Below are 13724 nucleotides of genomic sequence, written 5' to 3'. Positions count from 1 at the left end.
AGATCAGAGGCAGTGGGGATTCTGCATATCTTTCCTGCTGTTTCTCCCACTCAGAATGGTGAGGGCTGACCAGATCTAACAAGAAGTCAGGCAGAGAAATTTGCAATTGTTGGGAAGCCCATCTGAAGTGTGATTTCACACCCACTCTCTTGAAGCATGGTCTTCACCCTGTGTATGTGTGCCTTGAGATCTGACTGTGTGAAGTCATCACCGTTAGGAAGACATTCAGAATCCAGAACATGAAGACGAAATTCTGAAGTTTTTCAGTGTTACTTAAAGTCATGTGATATGGGAGATTGGGGTTGACATATATTCACTATTTTCCCTGGTGGCCCAGATGGTAAAGAATCTGCCTCCAGTGCAGGAGACCTGGGTTCGATCCCTATGTCAGGAAAATCCCCTGGAAGAAGGAAAGTGCAGCCCACTCCAGTATTCTTATCTGGAGAATCCCATGGACAGAGGCGCCTGGAGGGCTGCAGTCCATGGGGTCGCAGAGTCAGACACGACTGAGCACACACACTGTGTATAAAATAGATGGCTAATGAGATATAGCGCAGGGAAGTCTACTCAGTGCCCTGTGGTGACCTAAATGGGATGGAAATCCAAAATCGGAGGGGATATATGTATGCATACGGCTGAGTCACTTTGCTACACAGCAGAGACTAACAGAACATTGAAAAGTAACTACATTCCAATAAAAATTTAAAAAACACATAAAGTATTTGATAGCCCAATTAGAGCTAAAGATGAAAATTCACTGACGGCTGGGGAAATGGTATTCTCCTGGTAAGGTAGAAGTGACCAAAATGATGCCCAGAAGACAGGATGGTTAGAATGTGTCCTTGTTAGCAAATAGATTTGGAAGAAGTCTAGAAAACATTGCTAAATATATCAAGAAGCTTGATAGGAGGTTAACAATGAAATGGAAGGATAGATGTTTCTAAGCTGATTCCGCTTAGGGTATTTCCTAGATTTGGCTTCGATGTGAAATTATCCACAGAACTATTTTTTTTCTGTGAGCCACCAAAGGAAAGATATAGGGCTTCAGTGGTGGCTTAGATGTAAAGAATCGCCGGCAGTGCAAGACACCCAAGGTTCGATCCCTGGGTTGGGAAGATCCTTTGGAGAAGGGAATGGCTACCCACTCCAGTGTTCTTGCCTAGAGAAGTCCATGGACAGAGGAACTTGGAGGGCTACAGTCCATGGGGTTGCAAAGAATCAGACACAACTGAGCGACTAACACTTTCACTTTCAAAGGAAAGAGGTACTTTCCTTTGATGAGAAGAAACATTATAGTAAAAGGCTGTTGAAAATGAGAGCAGTGTTTTATGAGGGAGAAAAAAAAAACATGCTCTAGAAGCAGTGATGGGATGAAACTTTGGAAGGGAGCAGATAGGCAGCTGGATTTCAGAGGCAATACCACGGTCACAGGAAAGCCGCCACAGGAGAGAAGTGGAAGTCGCAAAGACTGGACCTTTGGCCCATAATGCATTATATATGTCATTTTACCGGGATGGGAGGGATTAAGACAGTCTCTCACCCCGGAGAACAGCGGTCCTCTGTTCACCTGTGATGATGAACTCAAAAGACGTGGTAGACTTGAAGCCACTTCGCATTTCTCTTCTGTTTCTTTAAAAGAAGTTGTTATTTGTTTGACTGCTCTGAGTCTCTGATGCTGTGCATGGGCTGCTCTCCAGTTTCGTGCTTGGCCTTCTATTGCGGTGGCTCTCTTCGTGTGCAGCACGGGCTCTGGGCACACAGGCTTCAGTAGTTGCAGCACGTGGGCTCAGTAGTTGTGGTGCGTGGGCTTGGTTGCCCCATGGCATGTGGGATCCTCCCGGACCAGGAACTGAACCTGTGTTTCTGTGTTGCAAAGTGGATTCTTAACCACTGGGCCACCGGGGAAGCCATATGTCCCATATATTCCTTATCGTTTTAAATGCCCATTTTATTGCATATTTTATAATGTACATGATATATTAGTATAGTACATGCTTATAATTTATAAAATAAATATGCCTGTATTGTCGATGCCTGCTGACAACTTTTTCACGCATATGGGCTCGAGGTCACACATTTAGAGACCACCATGCAAGAGACAAGTTCTCAACTGAAAGGGACAGAGGAGGGTCACACACTGATTTTCTTTTTGAAATGATGAATGCCACTCAAATATGAATTTTGAAAAGTGTTTCCAGGAAACTGCCTATAAAGTTCATGATTCCACATATTTGAAGGATGACACTGCTACTTTCCTAAGCAAGCAAGCAGATTCAAACATCCTTCTTTCGGCAGAATCAGTTCTCTGAATACTGATCGATAAGATAGAGGGGCTTTTGTTTTAAAAAACAGTTTCTTACGTCTGCCTCTGTAGAGACCCCAGCTTCGGTTACTCACGCTCTTAAACAGTCCCGGGGCTCATCCCAAGTGTGAAGCACTTAGGCCGTGTCCTGCCTTCTCCGGGTGCCTTGCCGTCTTCTGTGATCTGTCAGCCTTGGAGCTGCAAATGTGGCAGTGTGGCAGAGCTTTGTGGTTTTGTCTACTGAGAAGCTGGAGTAGAACATGGCGACCCACCGCGGTATGCTTGCTTAGGAAATCCCATGGACAGAGGAGCCTGGAGGGCTACAGCCTACGGAGGTGAAGAGTGGACGTGACTGAGCGACTGAGCGCGCGCGCGCCACGCGCACACACACACACACACACACGCACGCACGCGCACACACACATGCACACGCACGCGCACACACACACACGCACGCACGCGCACACGCACACACCCACACACACACACTACTGAGAAGTTCCTGGTGGAAACTAACATAGTTCTAACGGGACGGTTCTTATTTTATTGTCTGTTTCACACTTAACCCTTAAATCACAGGACGTAGCTGGTCTGAGAACCAGTGTCCCGGTGGGTGACTGCTTTTAAGAGTGAATTATTCGCCACGAATAACTATAGCTAGTCCACTCAGTACTTTCCATGCAAGGCTAATTTAATTGCACCCGAGGCACTGTCCCAGTTATTAATATCATTAACCAATTACTAACAACCGTATATAATTTTGAAAGGGCAACTGGTGAACTAAAAAGTAAAATATTATACTTTAATTGCCATTTCTCCCTTCTCCCTTGATTCTTGCTTCCTCTTTCTAAAACCTAGAGACATGGATTTTAATTTGGAGAGCCTGTAGAGGCCTTCTGGGAATATTTGTTGACTGAAGCAGTAATCAGTCATTGAATTTCAGCTGTCGGCAGAGAGGACTGCACCGAAATTGTACCGCTAGACCATCTTAGGTGTGGTTATATATCTTCTTCTTTAAGCTATGTTATGAATTGCTGTGACTTTTATTGGGGTGGGGAGCAGGAACTAGGGCTGTTTTTTTTTATAATTGAAGTCTGGTTGATACATAGTGTTGTGTTAGTTTCATTTTACAGCAAAGTGATCCAGTTTACATATATATATATATATTCTTTTTCAGATTAGTTTCCATTATAGGTTTTTATAAGAAAATATAGTTAGTTCCCTGCGCTACATAGTAGGTCCATGTTATTTATGCATTTTAGGCCTGTTTTTATTTTATACGTTAATTAATTTATTTTTGGTTGCATTGGGTCTGTGTCGCTTAACGCAGGCTTTTCTCTAGCTGAGCTGAGTGGGAGCTGCGCTCCAGTTGTGGTGTACAGGCTTCTCATTGCAGCGGTTCTCTTGTTGCAGAGGATGGGCTCTAGAGCACAGCTTTAGTAGTTGTGGTTGCAGGGGTTTAGTTGCTTCACAGCTTGTGGGATCTTCCTGGACCAGGGACTGAACCCACGACCCCTGCATTGGCGGGTGGATTCTTATCCACTGTGCCACTAGGGAAGTTCTTAGGCCTGTTTTTAAATAAGCATGACCTGTATCCCATTCAGTAGTTCCATAAAATAAGTTATCCTCCCCAGCTCACGTATTTGGTCTCTGAGCTCACGTCTCAGCATGGTCTTCATCGCACAGATGAAAGAACGGAGGTGCAGCAGGAGCAGTGACATGCCCAGGGCCACCAAGCCCTTTCCCGGCAGAGCCAGGAATCTGGGTCCTGCCTCTCCCCCACGCTCCTGCGGGCTGTCCTCGGAGGAGTCTTTGCACTGCTGTTAAGTGCCCTGCCAACCACATTCTGTCGTTTCTCAGCCAAGCACTGGTTTAAAAATTAATGACTGCTTGATAGACATTCCTATTTTCCGAGAGTTAAGCCAGGCTTTTTTTCTTTTCTTCTCTGGTAGAAATCTGACTTCCAGGACAGCGTCTGCTACAAGACCCAGCTCTACCAGATAGACAGGTGCAGGCCCACCAAGGAGCCCTATGAGGTGAGTGGCTCCCCAGAGCAAAACCCAGGACCTCTTAGGAAGAGTGGATTTCCTTTATGGGAAGAGGACTGGAAAGGAAGCCAGTTGTGGGACATGGAAGTAACCAGAGACAAATACTTACTCGCTTTACCGAGCCCTTAAGAAATGGCTTACCCTGGTGGCTCAGATGGTAAAGAATCTGCCTGCAATGCTGGAAACCTGGGTTCAGTCCCTAGGTGGGTAAGATCACCTGGAGAAGGGAATGGCAACCCACTCCAGTATTCTTGCCTGGAGAATACCATGGACCAGGGAGCCTGGCGGGCTACAGTCCCTAGGGTTGAAAAGAGTTGGACACAACTGAAGTGACTCACACTTTCACAGCAGGGCCTCCATTGTTCAGTCTCCAGACTGTGGTTCTCAGTTATGGTCATATACTAGAATCCCCAGGGGGGCATTTCAACTTGTGAATGCCTGGGCCACACCTCAGACCGACTCCATCGAAACTCAGGGGGCAGGAGTGGGGCGAAGGTCGATGTTTTCTTTTCTTTTTTTTTTTTGCTGCACCATGTAGCATGTGAGGGATCTTAGTTCCCCGACCAGGAATTGAACCCATGCCCCTTGCAGTGGAAGCACGGAGTCCTAACCACTGGACTGTCAGGGAAGTCCCAAATCTGGGGGATCAGTATTTTTTAAAGCTCACTGGATGATTCCCAATGGAGTCACAATTGGAATCTACTGTCAGATCGCCAAAAGATAAAAATGAGATGCTGAAAGTCATGTGTATGTAACACTTGGCATCAGGAGAAGAAAATAAGGAAGGTGAGGATCAGGAGTGAACGTTTCCAGTCTGCTGTCCCTGGTGACCTGATGCCACCTACAACATACCTGAGAGAAAATACCAAGATTCTTTGGTTTCAGAGTAAAGACTAGTATCGTATTATCCCAAATTTGGACCCTGCCTGCTCAGGGATTTCCTATAGAATATGGAGCCCGCTGGGCTGTGCTTCATTGTGGCAACAGAAAGCAAGTGCAACGTGGCCCAGACCACCGCAGTGATACAGGTGACAGGGGTGCTGAGCTGCCGTGTGCATGAAGCCACCCCGAGCATCAAGGCGGGGCTGAGGTAGGCAGCTGGGTTGGGAGAGGGAGGCTGATCACTCTAGACAGAGCCTGGGGGATGGCATGATTCAAGCAAGCGGAGAAGAGGAGATGCTGATGACAGAGGAACAAGCGAAGATCCGAGGGCAGCTGGAGACCCAGGAGGGAAGGATGTTGGGAAGGATGTTGGGGAGGACATGGGAAAGGTCAAGTGTAAAATGGCCCGTGGTGACGGCTGAGCAGCTGCTTGATGTGGAAGAAGTGGAAGGGCAGAGAAGAAATTGTCTGGATTGGGGGGAGTGAAGACAGTGAGCATAGATCTCTCTGTGGATGATGCTGGCGATGAATGGGGGGTACATGACTGCCTCTGCTTGAAGGATGCATGGGGTTGGGAAGGAGTCAGGGTAGGGGGCAGAGGAAGAAACCGCAGCAGAGGATGGGGACGGGCAGGCGTTCAGAGCAGCCCGGGTGGGGTCTAGCCCTGACCCCGGACTGGAGGCCCCCTTCCTCTGAGACTGAGGCTCCAGCATGGTGAGGGTGGAGATGAGCCTTTGGTGGTGTGGGTTGTGTGGGTTGGTTCTGGGCAGGAAGCACATGCATGGCTTTTGGGTTGCGAGTGGAAGATCAGAGACAGTGAAGGGCCAGACACCGCCAAGCTCCAGACCCCGCCGGCCAACTGCTTCCCAAACCTCCCCTTGCATGAGTGCAGGTCTCCAACGTAGCGCACAGGAACCAACCGCACAGCAGCCCTCCTGCCCTGGCCCTGCTCTCTGTCTCCAAATGGCAGCCTCGCCATCATTACTGGGCAGAGTCCTTTTTATTCCTTTCCCTCACCCCCAAGAGCTTCCCAGGTGGCTCAGTGGTGAAGAATCTGCCTGAAATGCGGGAGACGCAGGTTCGATCCCTGTGTCAAGAAAAATCCCCTAGAGAAGGAAATGGCAACCTGTTCCGATATTCTTGCCTAAAAAATGAAAAAGTCCCATGGACAGAAGAGCCTGGTGGACCACAGTTCACGGGGTTGCAAAGAGCTGGACATGACTGAGTGACTGAGCATGCGCACAGCAAGCTCACCCCTGAGAGCCAGTCGTCTCCACATTCTGCCAGCTTGACTCCTGGAGCTCCCCAGCCCCCTGCTCCCGCCCTGGTCCAGCCCCTGTTACCTCTTGCATGGACCTCAGCTGCAGCCTCCTAACTATCCCCTCTTCGTCAGCATGAATGCAGTCATGACTACACGCTGTCCGCACACAGGCCAGAGTGAGCTGTTCACACTCAAATGAGACCATATTGCTTCCCCGCTCGAAGCCTTCAAAGGCTCTTTACCATGGAAGACAAACTGTGACGTGGCCACTGTGTCCCAGATCAGACTGGCTTCTGCCAGCAGCTCCAACCTTATCTTTTAGCTACCCCTTCCCCCACCCCCACCACCCTGCTTCTTGCCCTCATTATTATTATTTTTTAAATTTTCATGTGGTTACTCCCTGAGGCACGTGGGATCTTAGTTCCCTGACCAGGGATGGAACCTGTGGCCCCTACATTGGAAGTGCAGAGTCTTAAGCACTGGACCGCCAGGGATGTCCCCCTGCTTCTTGCCTCCTGCTCAGTCCCATGGGCCTTCAGACTTCTGTGCTCTCTTGGCTTCCAGGGCTGTACACACCCTATTCTCTTCCAGAATGTTCTCCCAGTCTCTTTCTGCTGAGTTAATTTCTGTCTGTCTTCAGATGCGACGGCAGGGTCACGTCCTCATGGCCCCCTGCTACTCTCTGGCCTCTGCCTTTGGGCCGCGCCTCTCCAGGGCAGGCTGTCGCATGCCTCCCGCCTCCCGGGGCCGACCCCCGGATGAGGCTCTGTTTGTTCTGGGATGCTTTGGTGCTCATCTGTCTCCCACTGTGGCTGTGGACTCCTTAAGCGGAGGGAAGGCGTCCCCTCTATTTCTCTCTGTGACAGCTCTTGCTCTTAGCTGTAGCGCTTGGGCTTAGTTGCCCCGCAGCTCGTGGGGTCTTAGTTCCCCACCCAGGGGTCAGACCCGAGTTCCCCTGCACTGGGCACTTAACCACTGGACCATCAGGAGGGCCCCTGGGACAGCATCCCTTTTGTCCCTCACAGTATCTCCAGAGCCTGCATGATGCCTAGCTCACAGTAGAGGCTTAATAAATATTTACTGAACAAAGAAATGAAATAATCAAGTGGACCTTGGCCTGAGTCTCAGAAAATGGAATTGGGTCAGCATCTTGGGAAGGTCGAACATTCCAGCTGGGACACCTAGCTTGGTTAAAGTAGGGGGACCACCTGCATGACAGCATTCAAATTGAATTGCCATCACTTGATGGCCATGCCCTATGGGAGGGACCTCTTACAGTCACTTGCCCTGGGGGTGGTCACCTCGGCTGGGGTCCAAGGGATACAGAAGTCACTGCTAGTCTCCCCTGGCCTCAGGTAATAATGCAAACTTAGATGTGCCACATCCCCTAAGTGTGTATCCTAGGCAGCCTCTAAGCCACTTCGCTGATGCCCATGTCCTTGGTTGCCCTGGTACCCGACACTGCTGTGTGCTTAAAGTGTCAGAGCCACAATGCGAAAGGGGCCTCTTTTTTTTTCATCTGGATTATTTTTCTCGGCTGCTTATTGCATTTGGCCCGAAAACACATGGTAAGCATTTTAAAACATTTGTCGCAATATTTAATGGTTAGAGTTTCAATAGAAACGCTAATGGGGAAACAGCATTTCAATTTTCTAGTTTCCATTTGTTTTCTCCAAACCGCAGAGATACTTGAGCTAATTAAATTACAGGCTCTGGCTAGATGACCCAGCTCCTCTCCGTTGGAACCTAGCAAAGTGGAATGGGGCCAGCTAGAAAAAGTGGTGAGAAAGACTGAAAGAGGCCAGATTCTCCAGGGAGAGCCCACTCCGGGCCTCTGTGGGTTTCAGCCCAGCTGGTCCAGGTGGAGAAGCAGAGGGGATGGGCGATGTGAACAGGAACAGCGGGGTGAAGTTCAAGGTTGTACACAAGCGGGCTAGGGGGTGGCTCTGGGGCCGTGTCTGGGCATTGAGGGCAAGTGTTGGCCTCTTTCTTCTTCTGGATCCCAGTTTTTTCTCCTAGGAAATGGAGGAGCTGAATTAAGCAGAAAACACTTTCCTTCTCAGGATTCTAGTGCTATCATGGTATGACTTTGCCACTTTCTCCCCATCTTCTTACTGTAGCAGGCATAGATCACGTCTGGAAAAGGAGACCCTTGTCTCACCTTGGGCTAATGCCCCAGAGACTCCTTTTCCTAAAAGAGAGGTCCAGGGGGGCAGGGGGCGCGCCATGGAGGGTCGTGGCAGGGCAGTCATCACTAGTAAACTGGCTCAGTAAAGCCACAGAGAGCCGGAAGCCAGTGTTGTCCAAGTCTTGAAAAATCATGCTGATATGTAGCAAAATGTCACTTAGAAATGTGAGGGCTTTTCTGCGATATCCAAGTAACACCGCAGCTTTGGAAGTTAAGTCATGCAGATGGTGGCGGAGGGGCTGTATGAGTCTGCGAGGGCTCCCATCACGAAGTCCCACAAACCAAGTGGCTTAAACCAGGGGTCCCCCACCTCCAGAATCTAACGCCTGATGATCTGAGGTGGGGCTGATGTAATCATGGTAGAAATGAAGTGAGCAATAGAGGTGATGCGCTTGAATCATCCGCAAGCCAGCTCCCACCCCGGTCTCTGGAACAACGGTCTTCCCCGGAACCAACTCCCAGTGCCCCGGGGGACCGCTGGCTTAGACAGAAGACATGTGTCATCTCCTGGTTTGGGAATCCAGAAGGTCAAGGTCGTGGTGTCTGCAGGACTGATTCCCTCTGAGATGGTGAGGGAGAATCTTTCCTGCCTCCTAGCTCCTGGTGGGCGCCAACAGTCTTCAGTATTCATGGGCTTGTAGGAGCATCCCTCAATCACTGCCTTCATCTTCACATGGCATTCTGTGTGTATGTGTGTGTCCATGACCAGTTACTCCCTTTCTCTAAGGATTCTGGTCACACTGCACTGGAACCCACTCTGATGACCTTAACTTGATCACCTCTGAAAAGGTAACACAAGGAAGAGGTTCCATCTCAAAGGCCAAGGAGCGTGAGCTTTCACAGTCCCCACAGTACCTCCCGCCAGGCTTCAGAGGGGACGGGACGGGCCTGTCCTGACCGTGTCTTCAAGTGAAGCTATATTCTGAGGTCTAGGGGTTAGGACTCCAACATCTGAATTTGGAGGAGTGTGATGAAATGCGGGCTTCCCAGGTGACTCGGTGGTAAAGAACCCATTTGCCCAGCAGGAGATGCAGGAGATGTGGGTTCGATCCCAGGGTTGGGAAGATCCCGTGGAGAAGGAAGTGGCAACCTACTCCAGTATTCTTGCTGGGAAAGTCCATGAACAGAGGAGCCTAGCAGGCTGCATTCCATGGGGTTGCAAAGAGTTGGACACGACTGAGCACCTAAGCCACCACTGCCACAGTGATTAAATGCATAATGGGAGCTATCAGTTTAAACGTAGAATATTACAGTATTTTCTTTGTGTCATTTCAAAATCGGTACAAATTAAAAGAAAACTTTTTTTGAATTGATGTTCCTTTTGGCTACAGTGGGTTTTGGTTGTTGTGCCCAGGCTTTCTCTGGTTGCGATGAGCAGCTGTGGTGTGTGGGCTTCTCACTGCAGTGGCTTCTCTAGCTGTTGAGCACAGGCTCTAGTTGTTATGGTTCATGGGCCTGAGATCTTGCGGACTTCAGGAGATGTGGCCCATGGGCTCAGTCGCTCCAAGCTACGTGGAATCTTTCCAGATCAGGGATTGAACCTGTGTCTCCTGCATTGGCAGGCAGATTCTTACCACCAGGGAAGTCCTGCACAAATTTTAACAATCAAGTTTAGAATCAAGTCTCTGCTGTGGTAAATCAGAGTGGTGGTTACCTTTGGGAACAGGAGGAGAATGTGGGAACAAGGGACTTCTAGGCGTTGGCTGGGTTCTGTTTCTTGATCCAGGCGCCGTTTTCATGCGTGCTTTTGTTGATTGAGAAAACCAAGTGAACGCCTTACTCATCATCAGAGCACCCCTCCATCATGTGTCCTAGACTTTAATATAAACCTTACCTAGAAAATTTCTGCAGGGCAGGAATTAGGACATCTGCCGCCTGCTTCTGGGACAGTTTGATTTCTTGTCTGCAAACACTGAAATGGGTAACCCTCAACCAGAGCTGCAGGTAGGAAGGGGTAGAGTTTAGGGAATAAACAACAAGTGCAGCTTCTTGAATTGGTGAAAAATGCTGTTTTTTTTGCAGGCCTCCCTGGACACCTGGACAAGAGACCTTGAATTTCATGCTGTGCAGGTAAGAAATTGGGGGGGTTCTGATGGATTAGACAGAGTCCTCCAGAAAAACGGAATCAATAGTGTATATGTGTGTGTGTGTGTGTATGATGCATGGACACCCAGGTAAGAGCTGATGTTTCAGCTCCAGTCCCAAGTCTTCTGGAGGCAGAATTCCTTCTTTCCCAGGACATTTTAGTCTTCTCTCTCTCTTTTTTTAAAATTAAGTTTATTTTTAATTGAAGGATATTTGCTTTACACTATTGTGTAGGTTTCTGCCAAACATCAACATGAAGTCTTCTCTTAACCCCTTCAACTGATTGCCCAAGACCCACCCAGATTGTGGAAGATAAGCTTCTGTACTCAGAAGCCTACTGATTTAAATGTCATTCTCATCTAACACAAACCTTCACCACAAACTGTAGACTGGTGTTTGACCAGACACTGGGTGCCCTGGCCTAGCCAACTTGACACATGAAAGTCACCGTTGCATCTGACCCTGAAGATTAGTGACTCCCTGACCAGAGCTCTGGACTCTGCACACCCCTCATCCTGTCCTGAATTCAGACATGCAGAATCCTATTGTAAGTGGATTTGTCAGAATCCCCTCAGATCAGATCAGCTTTCTCTGTATGTGTGCTAAGTCACTCAGTCGTGTTGGACTCTTTGACCCTATGATCTGTAGCCCACCAGGCTTCTCTATCCAGGTACTGGAGGGGGCTGCCATGCCCTCTTCCAGGGAATCTTCTCAACCCAGGGATCAAACCCATGTATGTCTCCTACATTGGCAGGCACGTTCTTTACCACTAGAGCCACCTGCGTAGTTGACTTTTTTTTTTTTATTCATCTTGCTATAACAACAAACTTGGCTGTGCATTTGTGTTTCTACCTGTAAAGAAGTGGGGTTTAGAATAGTCCACGGCTTTCCGGTTCAGTGGCCTAATTTATGAACCAAGCCCTTTTTATTCTCAACTCGTTTGTTTGTTTCCTATGGCAGAATCAGGCCTCTGTGGCTTTCCCTTATGTAATGGGCTTGGGCTTGTGCTCAGTCGGTAAGTCATGTCTGACTCTTTGCAACCCCATTGACTATAGCCTGCCAGGCTCCTTTGTCTGTGGGGATTCTCCAGGATCCAAGAATACTGGAGTGGGTTGCCACGTCCTCCTCCAGGTTAGGATCTTCCTAACCCAGGGATCGAACCCTCATCTCCTATGTCTTCTGCATGGCAGGCAGATTCTTTACCACTGGACCACCAGGGAAGTCCGGGTCCACATATTCAAATCATCCAGTTTTTTTGAAAAACATCCATGCACATGTGTGGTGGTTGGAAAACGGTTTAAAGAGAAGAAGAGGCTGTTTTGTGTGGGGTTTGCTTGCATCTGGGGCCTCTGATTTCCTCCTGGATCCGCCTTGGAGAGTATGGACTGAGCTGAGGGGACAGAGAAGACCCCTGAGGCTTCAGCTCCACCACCAGCCCTTAGGCACTTGCGGATGAGGGGCATACTGCCCACCCATGAGAATCAGAGGGAAACCAAAGAGGCCTGCAGGCAGCCAGCGTTGCTGGGTGGGGTGTGCAGGAGTGGGTGCAGGCTTGTCGAAGGGGGAACATAATTAGTCCTTCTGAAGATCTGTTTCTGTTACATAAGGCAATTTAGCATCCTTCTCCCTGGGAAATCTCTTTTGGAGAAAATAGGCCATGCAAATGAAAATGGTAGAATTGGAAAATCGGTTGCATTTATGAACCTCTGCTTGGAAGACATGAAGATGGCTGCTTGTAAACAAGTCAGTTTCCTGGGGGCTGGTGACCTGTCCACCGGGACACAGCCAGGGCATTGTCCCCCAACCCCCAAGGAGCAGATGGGTAGTAAACTCTTGGCATCTCCCTAGAAACCAGTCACTATGAAGTCATCTGTTCTTTCAGGCTGAGAAGAATGCTCGGGGGCTGGGGGGAGCGGATGAGGGGAGTTTGGAGGAAGTGCCACGGTGCCAAAGATTGAGGGCAGGAGGAGAAGGGCACAACAGAGGATGAGATGGTTGGATGGCATCACCAACTCAATGGACATGCGTTTGAGCAAACTCCGGGAGATGTTGAAGGACACGGAAGCCTGGCGTCCTGCAGTCCCTGGGGTCGCCAAGAGTTGGACACGACTGAGCGACAGCACCAAGGTGCGGGATTGACAGGAGGACTCTAGTCCTATATCCAGGTCCCCTTTCTTCTGTCCCCATCGTGGGCTTTCTTGTTGTTATTGCTCAGTGCTCAGCCGTGTCTGATTCTTTGTGACCCCATGAACTGCAGCACAGTTCCTTGTCCTTTGCTCTCTCCCAGAGTCTGCTCAGACTCATATCCATTGAGTTGGTGATGCCATCCAACCATCTCATCCTCTGTTGCCTGCTTCTCCTTCCCACAATCTTTCCCAGCATCAGGGGCTTGTCCAGTGAGTCAGCTCCGCTCATTGCCAAGATCCTTTTGTGGGTTGCCGGAGAGATTTCCAGAGCCAACTTTGATCTCGTCCTACAGAGAACTCTCACATCTTGGACACCCTTTGGTTCATGAGCTCTGTCTGGGTGGTGATACTGGCCCCCCTGAAAGTTTGCATCTTGATCCTTTATCTTTGAGAAGTCACAGAGAGTTAGAAGGAGCTGAGATGAACCCAGGAGGCTGCCGGCAGGAGCCCTTTGAGAGTAGGAAATGCAGGGTATCCCAAAGGAAGATGTATTCATTGTCCTAAAAAAAAATCCTAAGAAGGGGGCAGTGTTTGGGTATGGGTGGTAGTGGGCGGAACTCCAGTTTTATTTTTTATTCCAAATATTGTTTTACGATGTATCACAAAAGTGCGTTTGATTTCTTTTTTCCTGCTTAAGGTGTTATCAGGTAGAACTGATGAGTTTGCTTATAAAAACAGATAGAATGGAGCCAGACTTTGGGACGGAATTCTGCCAGACTTTTTGGGACAGGCCATTTGTTGCTTGAGGGGAGGCTGGGGATGGTGAAAGTTC

At 49.0% G+C, this 13724-nt stretch overlaps 1 protein-coding gene across 1 annotated transcript in view; it reads left to right on the top strand.

The window, feature by feature from the left end:
* HUNK (hormonally up-regulated Neu-associated kinase) overlaps positions 1–13724 on the top strand; it is a 129829-nt gene that overhangs the window by 104725 nt on the left and 11380 nt on the right. The window contains exons 8-9 of the mRNA XM_055421394.2: positions 4255–4338; positions 10704–10751. Coding sequence (XP_055277369.1) covers positions 4255–4338; positions 10704–10751 — 132 coding nt within the window. The remainder of the gene's footprint in view (positions 1–4254; positions 4339–10703; positions 10752–13724) is intronic.

This window comes from Moschus berezovskii, chromosome 1, assembly GCF_049115385.1.
Source record: "Moschus berezovskii isolate FMDL1 chromosome 1, NW_MosBer_1.0, whole genome shotgun sequence".
Taxonomy (NCBI): Eukaryota; Metazoa; Chordata; class Mammalia; order Artiodactyla; family Moschidae; genus Moschus; species Moschus berezovskii.
Note: the sequence above shows the minus strand (reverse complement) of the source record. Positions and strands in the feature narration are given on the sequence as shown.